Source organism: Oncorhynchus kisutch, linkage group LG1, assembly GCF_002021735.2.
Source record: "Oncorhynchus kisutch isolate 150728-3 linkage group LG1, Okis_V2, whole genome shotgun sequence".
Taxonomy (NCBI): Eukaryota; Metazoa; Chordata; class Actinopteri; order Salmoniformes; family Salmonidae; genus Oncorhynchus; species Oncorhynchus kisutch.
The window spans coordinates 67,581,459-67,596,265 of NC_034174.2; the positions used below are offsets into that span (position 1 = coordinate 67,581,459).

General features: G+C 43.4%; 1 protein-coding gene across 2 annotated transcripts; it reads right to left on the reverse strand.

The window, feature by feature from the left end:
• Positions 1–206: 206 nt before the first annotated feature.
• Positions 207–10,469, reverse strand: LOC109888575 (small ubiquitin-related modifier 2-like). 2 transcript variants are annotated; one of them, XM_020479736.2, is made up of 19 exons: positions 10,341–10,469; positions 9,609–9,693; positions 9,328–9,403; positions 9,135–9,233; positions 8,899–9,022; positions 8,692–8,795; positions 8,235–8,315; positions 7,949–8,086; positions 7,634–7,715; positions 7,401–7,520; positions 6,971–7,207; positions 6,691–6,752; positions 6,304–6,539; positions 5,779–6,074; positions 5,468–5,637; positions 4,786–4,896; positions 2,373–4,304; positions 1,228–1,777; positions 207–874 (listed from the first exon to the last, which is right to left on the reverse strand). In XM_020479736.2, the coding sequence occupies exons 1-17, from the start codon at positions 10,378–10,380 to the stop codon at positions 4,194–4,196; spliced, it is 2,172 nt and encodes a 723-aa protein (XP_020335325.2). In that variant the 5' UTR covers positions 10,381–10,469; the 3' UTR covers positions 207–874; positions 1,228–1,777; positions 2,373–4,193. The 2 variants fall into 2 exon arrangements, with proteins under 2 accessions (XP_020335325.2, XP_020335337.1); XM_020479748.2 differs by lacking the exons at positions 4,786–4,896; positions 5,468–5,637; positions 5,779–6,074; ... (11 more) ...; positions 9,609–9,693; positions 10,341–10,469 and having other exon boundaries at positions 1,228–1,299; positions 1,646–1,777; positions 2,373–4,137.
• Between the last annotated feature and the right edge of the window lie 4,338 nt (positions 10,470–14,807).

Consider the following 14,807-nt stretch of genomic DNA (forward strand, 5'->3'; position numbering starts at 1 on the left):
TACTTATGTAAATGTAATCAGTGTTTATATAAACTTGCAAAAATGTCAAACTATTTTTGCGTCATCATTATGGGGTATTGTGTGTAGCTTGAGGGGGGGGGGGATAATTTTATACATTTTAGAATAAGGCTAACAAAATGTGGATAAAGTTAAGGGGTCTTAACTTTCCAAAGGCACTGTATATATATATATATGACAGAGACATATTTAAAAAAGAATCAATTTATTTAACAATAACATGTGAGTCGATTTAAATGCAGGCTTATTGGAGAACATCAATACAAGTTGCATCGCAAACAACATCTACAATTATTAAAAAGAAAGAATCCATCTCTGAAAACAGAAGTCTGACCAGCAATTGTCAAAACGGGTGAATTAGATGTAAAGAACTTACACACCTTCCAAAAGACATTGTCCAGAATTGTAGGCTTTGATTGCTGGATTAGTTCAGCACATGAAACAGGATCTGACAATGGGTACTCTCACTCAGATGTTTATGTACAGAATAAACTCAATAATATACAACCGTATGTTATGTGAATATCAGAATGAATGGTATTGACACGTGTAGAACTAGGTATGCTGAACCCCAAATTGACCCAACTCCTGTATACCTGAAAGGATTGGAAGTACGGCTATAACACAGCAAGTCATATTAACATATTGGTCAAACCTATCCAATCTTTTCAGATTGGCATTAAGTGCCTAGGGATAGGAGTTAGAAGCAGAGTTTCAGAAAATACATTATTAGGGAACGTAGAGGCGAGCTGACAGGGGAGGTAGGGGTGTTGGTGGGGAACATAGGCCCCTAGTGAAGAAAACCTCCCGTTTGCTGCTGGAACACATCAATTGTGTCTTCATCTTCCATTTCCAACTGACAAAACAAAAGTCATAGTCAAGATCAGTTATAGCATCAGCAATTTATGTTTTTTTCTACCCGTGTAAACATTCTTCGTGGGCAGGATAAAACATGTTTTTCAAATATATTTTGGGGGGGTATTTTGAAGTTTTATTGACAGGTTCAGATCAGAATGTTAAATGGAGAGCCAGATGAGAGGATTATAGGAGAGGAAGTAAGGGATTGAACCTCTGCCTCCAGGGGCCCTATGTGGTCCTGGAGGCAGACCCCGCCACAGGATAAATCCATTTGCCAATGAACAGTCAACTCAAACATAAGAGGAACCAAGGATTTGATCCAACAATAACAAACCTTATCGACCAACTTACTTGTGCTGGTGTGTCTGTCTCGTTGATGGGTTGACCATCAAACCGGAACCGGATTTGCCTAATCGTCAGGCCCTGTGGAAAGGCATCACAAGACACAAAAATTTGAACTGCAAATACGCAATTCTTCAATCAAGGGAACTTGTGCATGGCAATAAAACCCTCAGTCTGAGTGCATGTATACAGGACGTCACGAAGCGAGTACCACTTCCTCCTGATTCGGCTCATACCTTGCGCGAACTCGGGAGCTCTGCCCTGTTAGCACACGTGACCTCCCTCCTGAAGCGTATTACCAGACCGCGCCACATGGAAAGCTAGCTACTCCCTATCGCAAGTGGGGATACTTCAGGCTGAGGAGTAAGTTTCACACATCCCCATGTCCTACACATGCATGTTTGTTAGTCAATGGATGTTGCCTTACCTGTCTTTCGCAATATGCTTTCATGAGTTTGCTGAGAGGTGTGTGCCTTTTGATCTTGAACTGCACCACTGAGCCGTCTTGTCCTGCCACCTTCAAGTTGATGTGGTCATTGTTCTCCGTCTTTACTCCTTCCTAAAAACAAATAAAACATTCTATGATTAGAGAAGGGAGTGGATATTTGGTACATTCTCTAGGAACTAAACTATCCCTCACATTAAACTAAGTTTCAAATCACGGATTATTATATTTGGATAGACATTCTTGTGAAGTGCAATGGTCTGCACGGAATACTCCCGATTCATAACAATTACAACAAGCTAATTGATCATGTTAGCATGCTAACAACTGTATGTAGCTAGCTGCCATACTGTTATTTGGGCACGGGCCCTCGACGTTAGCTAGCTAGCCATCTAGGTTGCATCATGACAAGAAAACACATGAATATGAATTACATTTCAATTAGAAAATTAAACGGATTTTGACTGACAAACATGAATAAATCACAAAAGCCACATTGTTACTGATATTATTCGCTAGCTAACTACACGCTAACAGTTAGCCTAGACAAGCGGTCCAGACCGATTCAGAAATATTTCCTACTAAATCAACCGGTTAAGTAAATTCGCTGCTCTAAACCTCAAACGTTTTCAGAATATCATACAGGCCAACATAACGAGAAAACAACTTCACTGTAAATATTGCGAATAAAATACGTTTCATTGCTCACCTTGGGTTTTTCGTCTGCCATGGCTGCTACACTTCAGCGACTTTGCGCTTTCTCCACGAAGCTTGGGCAGGAGCGCGACTTCCATCTGCGCCAGTTTGGAGAGCAGTCTGTGCTGCTCTTTTTCCATGACGATACATTTCTGAGCACTCACAGTGTGTGCACAGTGTTACATTTCTGAGCATTCACAGTGTGTGTGCCCAGTGTTGCTTGTTGGTGTGAAACTAAACTTAAAAATACAAAAGTAAAATGACATGTTCCAGGAGGTTTGATTATTTATAGGCGTTTCCTCGCCGGAAATCAACGTCTGTATGGGCGCAAGTGGGTTAGGGCAGGCAAATGAACATACCACATACAGCATGTGGCAATTCTTTAAAATTAAGACTAATTCTTCATGCGGTAAAACAGTTCTTCGAAAATACATATACAGTACTTACTTCTGTTCAATCCCATTAAATAACCACACATTTAATGCACAATCTCTAAAATGGACAATAAATAGAGCAACAATTTATATTAAAGTTTGGAAGAGTCCTCCCATTGTAACACTGGTACTGATAACAGAAAATAGCTTCATAACGCAGACAGGCAGAATAGACAGTCAGACACTCCTGTTACATACAAGTACATTGCAAGGGACAACCATAAGCCCTATTTTGAGATACCGATTCATGTCCTATTGTACCACTGCAGGCAAAGCACCTTCACTATAGGCTGTTTGAATGGGGATGCAAGGGTTAAGCTGTCGCAGATAGAAATGTAATGTATAGAGCTGACAAGCTTCCCTATTCAAACAAGCTTCCCTATTCTACTCAATACAGGTCTATCTGAAAGTGCTGCGATATTTCACCCTCCTGGATAAGCCCCAGGTTTCTACAAACTAATATTAAATTGTTACCAAGCCATTCAAAGTTAAGTATGCAGGGAAGAATTTCAGCAGTAAACTGATCTCAAAACAGAAGACAGAGCTTGCTTAACTAACACCATCTCGGGAAACCAATACTTTCATGACAAGCACCTAAAAAATAAATACATAAATACTTAAAGATTCTCAGTCACACAACTTGGCAGGCCACCACCTCCCATAACTGAAACATGTCAAAATAGCACTAATAGAAATATATAGGTAGAAATAGAAAATTCCCACCTGACCAGATAAATAGCACTCCCAAAATACAAATAATTATTTTGAATATATTCAAAGACCTTCTCAACAACATTATGCAAGTGTTCAGCATTTAGCTGTCTGTACTGTCAGTTATCTGCTCCATCATTTTCTACTGAGGTATCATATTTGGAATAAAGTGAAAGGGGGCAGGTGGAAAAGAGATACATGTATGCTACTAGTCTATGGCTTCTTTTCCATTAACTGTGACAATCGGGAGATTTTCCCTGTCCAATTACTGGTAGTTCATTGTAAAAGTATTGTGTAAGTGCCAGATGTATATCATGTGATAACCTCCACTCTTATCACATGCTAGGCTGGCTCTTCTTGACCGTTTAAAGTAAAATTTCCAAGTGTATATGACTGCTCTAAAACCAAACATTGTAAGTCTGTATGGCATTTCTAAAGTGCAGCAATTCTGTAACAATTCCATTCAGAGAAGATTGGGTTTGAAGTATATATAAATAAACATGACACCTAACAGAAGGACAATGTAACGAATGGCATAATGATAATAGCGCTTAATAACTTACTCGTATATGAAACATTAGCAAATACATTGATTCTCCCCCAAATAGTCTTTGTAGCGTCAACTGACTCAAGCTGTCCCCACCATGTGTTGCTGTATTGTCCCTGGCACCATTTTGGGGTTAGGGGGGCTATAGAGCCCCCCATATCTCGGCTGGGGGGAACTGGTCAACCTCCCCAGTCTCTGTGCACTGCTGCTCTCCCAGTGTGAACGTCAGCTTGTATCTCATCCGGACCTTCTCCTGCGAGAGAGAGAGAGAGACACACACACACACACACACACACACACACACACACACACACACACACACACACACACACACACACACACACACACACACACACACACACACACACACACACACACACACACACACACACACACACACACACACACACACACACACACACACACACACACACAGAGTAAGCATCCCAGTTTAGCTTGCTGGTTAGCATTGTAGCATCATTTTGACTTCAAACTAAAGCACACAAATGATCCAGGTGATATGAGACATGGGTAGGTGATGTAAGGAATCATAAAGACCAAGTAACAAAGGATGGAATAATGGATCCTGAACCTTAGCAGGGATCACACAGACAAAAAACATGTACCATAACACATCTGCTAAGTGGAATATCTGATTATACCATAACCACATTTTGAACTCATGCAAATATCAGATTAATAACTCTCATTGACTACACTAGGAGGACTCTCACCATTAGTGGGTTGGCCAGCAGCATGACTTGAGTGATGGCGGCGGGGGGAAAGATGGGGTTAAAAGGCGCCAGGTCAGTTCCCGAGGGCGGTTGTAGTCTCACCTTCATCGACTGGCAAGGGGGAAGGAATGAATGGGGGGGGTTTATCAGTGACAGTTTGAAGACGGGCTTCGGTTCATATATATTAACTCACAAATATTATAGTTTGAGCAAACTTCACTGCCTGTCTGAAGCAGTACCTCACTGAACATATCTCACTTGTCAGGCGAGTGAGGATTCAAGTATGCTACAAGAATGATGCTCATGAGTTCTTTTAATCAACTACAGCAGGCAGCGTTGGTTTTAATTGGCCCCCCAGGTTCTGAGCAAACTTTTTTTTCTCCATTGTTGGACATAAGATACTGTCAAAACACCAGGACATCAGCTCCAAGTGATTTTAATGTTGAGAATCTGTTCCTCATTATTCCCACACGCAAGGTTTTATAATATTATCTTCTTGCAGTCAATTTGCAGTCTACAAATGATTTGTAATTATGTCCTGGCTCTGACCATCCGCTCAAGATAATAATTAGCCCACGGCTGAATCTAGTTGATTATCCCTGTACTACAGTGTAAGTACAGACCACAGTGTAATTGAATAGGTTGCAACAGCGCGAGTGTCCACTGTCCAAGTCAACCTTACCTTGGGTACAGCAGCCTGTAGGACCATGTTCATGACGGGAAGAGGTGCCGTGTTCAGCATGGACACCACCATCACCAGCACGTCCGGCCGGCCCGGCGGACAGTCGGTGGCAAAGTGCAGGAGAACGCGGACCCCGTCTTTATCATAGGCCGTCACAGGACACAGCTTGCCTTTAACATCACAGAATGACAGAGAGAGGAAGAAAACACTCAGTATCTGCACTTCCAGCCACTGTACTGAGCCATCTGTGTTGACCAGACTACAATACCCAGAAACTCCTGAAGGCAGGCTAAGGTCTTCCTGGGACTCACTTGGCTTGATGGCTTCTAGGGGGACGTGGACGTTACTTAGGGAGATCTCAGGGAACTTGGCTGGGCTGGCCTGCCCCAGCGGGAGAATCAGGATGGGGGACAGGGAGCGGAGAAGGGGGCTGTCATCAGCTTGGGTCTTAGGGGACAAGGTAGGGGCTGCAGCAGCAGCAGCCTGTAGGATACCCAGAGGGAGAGGGCTGGATCTGGAGGCGGGGATCCCAATTCTCGGGGAGGCAGTGGTACCCATAGCCTCACCCATCCCAAACAGGTCGCCAGTGTTGATCACACCAGGCATGCTATGGTAGATGATGACAGATGGATGGACATTAGACCTGCACTCTGTACCGCCCATCCCTACTGCATACACTCAAAAGAATAGATCAAGCAATAACGCCAATTGGTGGCATTTAAATATTACTTCAGTTATCCACTTTCAAGCCTCCACAGTTACATGGTGTGGTACATGCTAGCTAGCATCTAGCCTTCACAGGAACATAAAGTATGATTGGTAGTAGAGATGAGCACCTCTTGGGGCTACCCAAATCCAACATGTCCAGGTCCTGCAGACTGTGGTTCAGGGAGGCGGAGACTGCCTGGGCAGCAGCACTGGGGTAGGGGAAGGAGGCTGCCACTGAGGATTGTGGGGCGGCTGTCTTAGAAACAGGCTCTGTTGTAGAAGCTCCTAACTGGTCCGTAGAAGCTGCAGAGAATACAGTAGCTGGGAGGGCGCTGCCAAACAGGTCCAAAACTGGGTTGGGAGCCTGGAAGAGAAGGGGTTTAACATCACATTAAACAATGTGTGTCAAGCTGACATAGTTAAGATAAATATTTCCAGGAAGGATAAATATTTCTCCCAGATAAATGCTTCTGAAAGTACTGACTGGTTAGGACACTTGAAAATGGCCATTTTACCTGCAAAAATGTCCTCCACGGATTATTCAAGTCATCTTTTGCAGGAACTGGGTCATTAAGTCCTGAAACAAACAAACAGTCAATATATCAGTCAATTTATTCTCCTATTCTATCAAGAAAACCTACATTTCCCGGAAGAGGGAGAGACTTTGGCCATATATGTGGGGATTAGGTGAGTCTACTATGTGAATTCAATGTCAAAAACATGAATCACAAAGACATACAGAAGACTAATGCTTTCTTATCAGATACAAAGGTGTTGATACAGGATGTGCTGTACCTAGAGAGAGGAGCTCCTTGTCCAGTAGAGACAGTGCAGCAGAGGGTTTTCTGGGACTGGGGTCCTCCATGGCAGGGCAGGCCTGAAGATCCTGGAGGGGGGCAGACCCGTACAGCAGGTCGGCTGGGATGAAGTCTACGTGCTGGGCTAGAGGAGGATGCTCTGGTGGGGAGGGGCTCTGGAGGTCCAGACCAGCCAGGTCTACCAGGATCTCAGACTGGTTGCTGTCTTTGGTACCTGGCCAGGGATGGAAAGAGACAAAGATTAGGGTGAAACAGTCCAAGATGGTAAATACAATAATACACCAATGTGATCTCAGATGAAGGGGGGGTTTATTATTTTGTAAAGAATCCCCAGACCTGGGCCCCAGAAAGGAAAAAATTGATAATCCCTGGTAGAAAATAAAATCTGTGAACCGTCATGTTCTTACATTGTGTAGTAGTTGACAGTCCAAGTGGCTCCATCTCTCCATTGACAGTCTGTCCCTCCACAATCCTCTTATAGGAGTTGATGACGCGGGACAGGTCATCACTGGCCTGCAATATGTCACCTGGGGGTCACGAGAGGTCAAAGGTCACAAAGGATCAATCAATATGACCAATGATGGGAGGGATTTGACTATTTTGGACAATAAGATGGCAGGCCTCATGGAGTGTTGGTTACCTAAGCTGCTGTCATTGTCCTCTGTCTCTGTGGCCAGCTTGAACACAGTCCCCCTCAACTTGTCACAGTCACCGTAAAGCTCCTGAAATGAAAAAACAACACCAATAATAATATTATGTGATGACAACACATTTCATATATGCTTCCAAAGTGTATTAATGTGCTTCTAACAACAAAATATTTTAAAGAAAACTTTCATTGTCCTGGAAGCAATTTCGTTTTATTTTCCAAAGTTAGACACTTTTTATAGATTATCTCCGATTTTATGAAGGGAAGAGTCTACAATAGTGATAGTGAAGTAAGATGTGGACCAACTTTGATAAGCTCCTTGTCTCCGTCCGTTGATTGGTCCCTGCTGAAGTGGCTGAGCATCTCGTTGAGCAGTTTAACACTGTTGTTGACCTCCTCCAGGGTGCTGCTGCGCTTCGACGCTCTCTGCAGCCTCACCTCATCCTGAAACACAGCACACACCTGCCTTAAACCCACTGGGATACAGTGACTGACAGAGGGCCGGATTCAATCACTTGTCATCATTATGGTCGTCATCATGTTTGTGTAGCAGCTCTGTTTACACAACTACTGCCTAACAACTACTGCTAACCTCTTTGACCATGTTTTTGATCAGGCGGTTGGCCTCCTGTAGATCCTCAGGCTTTTTGCTCTTCAGAAGCTCGGCCAGTCGCTACAGAGAGAGATAATAATAAGTCAGAGTCTCTAGTACTCTAGTCTGTTTCCCACAGTAGGGTCCAGTCACAGCAGCCAATCCCTGTGACAGATCCCAGGGCTTGAGAAAACATCTTTGATCATCGATCAACTTGAAGCTCAGAAATGCAAACATGCCAGGACCAATGAGAGAGGGTGAGATAGTCAGGCGGGTTTTATAGTGTAATTGTTATTGTAATGACATAGCATAGGCTAGATAGATTATGGCTATTTACATCCCAAAGACAGAAATCAAACATATTTTATGAAAGATTAACACGTTCTTCACAAAGTGAATTTATAGCGTCCGTATACAAAAATCTTCCATCAAACATCATAAGAAGGAAGCATCTCACCTTGCTCTTCTCCTCGTTCTCAAACACAGGGTTCTTGGGCCGGGAGGAGGGCGACGGCATCAGTGTCTTATCCAGAGGAAGCTCAGGGTCAACTGTGACAATACCTGAAAAAAGGCAACAGTTAGAAGTGACATGGCGACTTTACAGTATTGGCTAAAAACCAATGAAAACCTGAAATAGGGTCCTTTTAAAATGCTGAAATCCTACCTTGTTTCTTCAGCATTTGATAAGCATCACTGATCTTGGCCTCATTGGGTAAAGAGAGTGTCCAGCTGAAGAGCATATCTACCACTCTCTTCTTCACCACCTCTGACACTCTGTCACCTAGATACTGGAACAGGAACAGGGTTCATCTGGATGGATTCCATTTTAATAAAGCAACAAATTACATACAGAACTATGGGATTAAAGAAAATAGAAAACATCTGATATTATCTACATACTTTAGGTGACACCACTTTGATGAGTTCATTTAGAAACCTAAATTTCCCAACTTCATTGTGGAACCTTTTCCCGCAGTTCTTCATGCAAGCTTCTAAAACCTGCAACAGTGAGAAGTCAATGTTAAAGCTCTAAGAATTATAGGCCTAGTGATAAATGACAAATACTCAATGTAAGAGTGGGATGTTTACGCACCATCAAAGCCTGTATCGCCTCCCATTCTTGTGGGGACTGGATTTTATGGGCTAACAATCTCACAGCAATCTGTGGGCTGAAATTAAAATCATATAATATCAGAACAAATCTCAAACAATTTAAGGATTCAACAGTTCCAAATGAGCCTGATTTGAGGTTATGCTGTTGACAACAGTAAAAAGTTACAACCATTGTTACATCTTCAGAAAACCTTATTGATTACAATGAAATTAATACCTTAACATTACGTTACTTGAAGAGCATAGGAAAAGCATCCATACCCTTCCAATTCCTTATTGATTTGGTCACAGAATCCTATAATGTACTCCCAGTCTTCCTGCCTGTTGGATGGGTTGGTGGCTTTGTCTGTAGGGGGGGGGGGGGGGGGGGGGGTCACATGAATATCTATCTCTGACTGAGTTTTCAGAGGCTCCTTTATAAAAACTGCTGATGGCTGACATCTGAATGTGATGAATGTCAAACATGTCATGAAAGTTACAGCACATTCGTCTTGACGCAAGTACAGCAAGATCTAGTCGAATGCAGGCAGCCCTTGCAGTAAATTAGGTAGCTAGGTTGGCAGTTAGCTAGTCACAGAGTTGTGTAGTCTGCTGGTGAGTGATTTGTAAACAACTACAGTAGTTGCTAAGTTATCTAGCTAGCAAACTAACTCCAAAAATCTTGACAACTAGCAAAAAAAATAAGCTTAGTTAGCTAGCTACCTAACAAGAGTCAACAAATGGTCGTATTCAGTGTGCATTGTGAACATGAACTGTTGTTGCCAAAACATGTTGATAGCTGGCTAACGTTAGCTCATTGCAAGCCACCTCTCATGACCCAAACATTGACTCAAAACACGAATAAATGAACATAGCCATTGTTGCCATTTGTATAAAATATACAATCTAGCTGGCACTGGTGATGTAGTTGTGAATTGCCAATTTGTGAATTTGCCCATTTAAAACGACGCATAAAGAAGTACGTATAATTTCATTTCCAAGCATGTAACTCACTGAGCCACGACTCCAGCGACTCCCCTTCCGCATCCGCCATATTCACTGCGGAGACACCAATGGGCCAATTCGATTATGCTGAGCCGCGGGGCACCGGTCGTGAACGGGGAAAAAGTGGTGAGGGAGGAGCACATTCTCAAATCGAACAGTAATCTGCTGCGATCGGTCACGTTGTCTACGTCATGGTGCATACAACATCTTCTTTCCTTACAATGTTAGAATTTTCAAACGAGTTATCATTGGTAAGGCAGATAAAACGCTGTTATTGAAAGCAATCACCTTTGAATGTGAAAACAGAATCCTACTCATTACTCCACGTGCTTAATAATGACACTTTTGTTTTGAGCCCCTTTAGGCTGGGGCTTTGAAAGGGGCACCTGGCTCAAACCCAGGAGGCAGCCCGATGTTATGATAATTTGTCGGTACAGATGGTTTGTTTAGCCTACATAGCAGGTTAGGATAATTAACGTAGCATGTTAGGAAAATGTACATAGCAGGTTAGGGGAATGAATGTAGCAGGTTAATAGAACTAAGCTAGTGGATTACTTAGGATAATTAACATAGCAGGTTAGGAGAAATAAAGAAGCAGGTTAGGTGAATTAACCTGGCAGATTAGGAGAATCAAATCAAATTGTATTCGTCACATACGCTGAATACAACATGAATTTACCGTGAAATGCCTACTTTTGAGCCCTTAACCAACAATGCAGTTTTTTAAAAGTAAGTAAGAAAATGCAACCGGTCAGGATGCTCTCGATGGTGCAGCTGTAGAACTTTTATAAGGATCGGAGGTCCCATGCCAAATCTTTTCAGCCTCCTGAGGGGGAATAGGCATTGTCATGCCATCTTCACAACTGTCTTGGTGTGTTTGGACCATGATAGGTCCTTAGTGATGTGGACACTAAGGAACTTGAAGCTCTCGACCCGCTCCGCCCTCCTTTTCCTGTAGTTCACGATCAGCTCCTTTGCCTTGCTCACATTGAGGGAGAGGTTTTTGTCCTGGCACCACATTGCCAGGTCTCTGACAGCCTGTAGGGAGGAGGTCTCATCATCGTCTGTGATCAGGCCTACCACCGTTGTGTCGTCAGGCAAAACGTAATACTGGTGTTGGAGTCGTGTGTGGCCACGCAGTCGTGGGTTAACAGGGAGTACAAGAAGAGACTAAATGCGCACTCCTGAGGGGCCCCGTGTTAAGGGTCAGTGTGGCGGATGTGTTGCTGACTACCCTCACCACCTGGGGGTGACCCGTCAGGAAGTCCAGGATCCAGTTGCAGAGGGAGTTGTTCAGTCCCAGGGTCCTTAGTTTAGTGATGAGATTGGAGGGCACTATGGTGTTGAACGCTAAGCTGTAGTCAATGAACAGCATTCTCACATAGGTGTTCCCTTTGTCCATGTGGGAAAGGGCAGTGTGGTGTGCAAGAGATTGCGTCATCTGTTGATCTGTTGGGGAGGTTATGTGAATTTAAGTGGGTTCAGGGTTTCTGGGATGATGATGTTGATGTGAGCCATGACCAGCCTTTCAAAGCATTTTATGGCTACAGATGTGAGTGCTTATGAGGCAGTTAGGAAAAAGGGTTAGGCTTAGCTACAATCAGGGGTTTGTTTTATCTCGCCCGGGCGCCTGAGTAGGTGTGTTTTGCACCAGGTGAAAGTTGATTGCATTAGTTTTGGAACCAGGCTGCCTCCTGGGCAGTGAGCCATGTGCCCTGTTTAAAGCACATGGCAAAGTAATCTCAAAACCAAGTGATATATGGGCACGTGGAGCAATGAGTAGATTCTGTTTTTTCACATGCAAAAGTGATTGCTTTTGAGATTTATCTACCTTCCCATTGAAAATGAGTTAGAAAATTCTGACATTTATTTTATAGAAAAAATTGATGACGCACCATTCTTCATTGTTGACAAAATGACAGAGCGGCACAGATTACTATTCTATTTGAGAAGGGCAGCCGCGCTCCTCCCTCCCCGCTTTCGCCCGATGACGTAACGGGCTTTTGCCTGATGCCCCGTGGCTCAGCATAATCGAATCCACCCAGTGACAGAACGACGAAGTAGTCAGAAGCCAATAGAAAGAGAAGCTAGAGAGGGATTTGGTTTCCATGTCGGGCCGCCGTCAGACCCTTCTCCTTTTGGCCGCTGACGTCACGGCCATGGACCGGTGCACAATATAATAACTGTATATGATAACTGTATATGAGGAAAAAACCAAAGACCAGCGGAGACACCACGTGACTGCGACCAAAATGACATGTCTTTGGACCAAATTTCTCACGCGTTCACCCACTGGGCTGTAGAATGACGTCAAATCATTGAAGGGGTTCTATTGATCTGGTTTGGGCGCCTGAGTAGGCATAGTTAGCACTGGGTGAAAAGTGATTGTACTTTTCTGACCAATTGCAAAGTTGGCTCAAAACAAAAGTGAGATAGGTTAAGCACATGGAGTAATGCGTAGGATTGTGTGTTTTCACATGCAAAAAGTGATTGATTTTGATAAAAACGCCTTATCTGCAATCCCAATGAAAAGTAATTTGAAAATGTACAAGAGATGTATGTTTCTGAACGATGGATCGTGCGGCAGATTGCTGTACGATTTGAGCAGCGTGCGCCTCCCTTACGGATTCGACCGGTCACGTGGACGGGTCATAGCCCGGTGCACCCCGTGCCTGTTTAATAGACTCCCCTCATTATAATGAAATAGTGATAGATAGGATTTACTCCAATGTTTGTAAACAATGTACATGTTAACATGGTTAAAACTATAATGTTGATATCATTGATTTTCAGTCCTTACATCCATGGCTCTGCCCATGAATTTGAGTGGTTACATTTATCCAGGCCCATCCCTCTGCTTCTTATCAAAACAGAGGTGGGTTGGCCGCTTTGTTATTGTTTCAACTAAGGATTCAAGCTTTAATGGTTTCAGTTTCAAAATTTTAACAACAAAACGTTTAGGCTACTCAAGTGAAATAAGAAATATCTTCTTTAATAAGACTTGATTAAAAGGTAAATAAATAAACATATCCTTGATTATACGAAATAAAAATATATATAACGTAAATGAGTCAAGATAAACCTGATAATAATACATCCGTACAATAAAGTGTTATGGAAACGTGTCGTTCAGCACAAACCGTTCCTCAACGTAGCAAACGTTTAATCGAACTGAACGTACCCCGGGTAACACTTTCCGCCAAAATGGCGCCGCATTTGTTTACGAGGAAGCTGACGTTACTTCGTCTTTCAAAGGTTGACCAATATGATCTCATGTCAAAGGCAGTGGCCTCTATGTGATATAATTTCTTAGATGTCATTAACAACTGAAACACTTAATCAGAAGAGCTTATGAAAGTCAGATTGTTCTAATTGAAGCACGCCTGGCCATTGTAGGCAGGCTTACAAGCGGGTCTGCATCCACATCACCAGAGTAGGTTGTAATCTTTGCCGTCATCTCTCCTGGACACACGGTATCTAAAGTAAACACAACTAGTACCGTAGAGCAGCTGACCTGAGCTAATAAGGCAAATGGATCCACGTTTTCCAAAGATGGATATGTGAAAAGGATGCTTGTCAACACTACAGCTGGAAGAGAGTAATGTAGTGCTTGTCAGGGCAGAGGTATTGTCATCAATGAAAACAAGATAATCGACCTCGTGTTGCCCAGGTGGCTCTCTCCTTGCTGCAATGTGCATCTGTGTGGTCAGTGTTGAGGGGCACTGCAACCACATGGCAGGTGTAATGTACAAGTTGGTTGACCACCAGAATCTGTCACAAAAGAACATCCCTCCTGAGGACACGGGTATAGACCGACTTCAGTCATGGCACAGGCCAACTAAAGTGTCCAAGGAAGCAACAAAGCTGAGTGACATGACGGATAGAGACAAACACTGATGGGGAAAAACAGCCAAATCAAATAAAAATGGGTTAACCGTGCCTTACGCCCCACACACCTTAACCTTACACGCAGCAGACATTAAAGACCTTGTGACAAGGTTAGAGGCAACACAAACTGGCCTTCTGCTGGCAGGGACACTGACTGACAATGCATTCCAGCCTGTGAATGTCCTGGATGAGCCTGGTCCCTCCCATTAAAAGGATATGATGCTCCACTCCAAGATGTCCTGACCACTGAGGGAGACAATGACAGTCAAGGGTGCACTGTTGCAGTATGTGTCGACGAGGAGTTAGATGTGACATCCCTGTAGAGCAGAAAGCCGATTACCTTCAAAATGTTGTTGGGAGAGTGAGGAACCCATAAAGGGAGACCGGGGGGGGGGCATGAGTTTGGTAAAGAGCATGAGCAGGATGCATACAAAGCCCTCAGCCCATATTACAAGGTGAAGAACTCCGGCCTAGTGGTGAACACAAGATCTCCCTTGGCTGCTTCCCCAGATGGTATCGTGGTAGAAGGAGATGAAGATGCACCTGTGGGACTGAGATGCAGCTCAAAATTCAGGAATATCCACCTAA

Excerpts from the sequence above, each read along its gene's own strand:
- LOC109888575 (XM_020479736.2), bottom strand. The coding sequence starts at position 10,380 with ATGGCGGATGCGGAAGGGGAGTCGCTGGAGTCGTGGCTCA. Across the intron at positions 9,234-9,327 it reads AGGCGATACAGGCTTTGATG|GTTTTAGAAGCTTGCATGAA; the intron begins GTGCGTAAACAT and ends TCACTGTTGCAG. Across the intron at positions 6,075-6,303 it reads GATTTGGGTAGCCCCAAGAG|CATGCCTGGTGTGATCAACA; the intron begins GTGCTCATCTCT and ends CATCTACCATAG.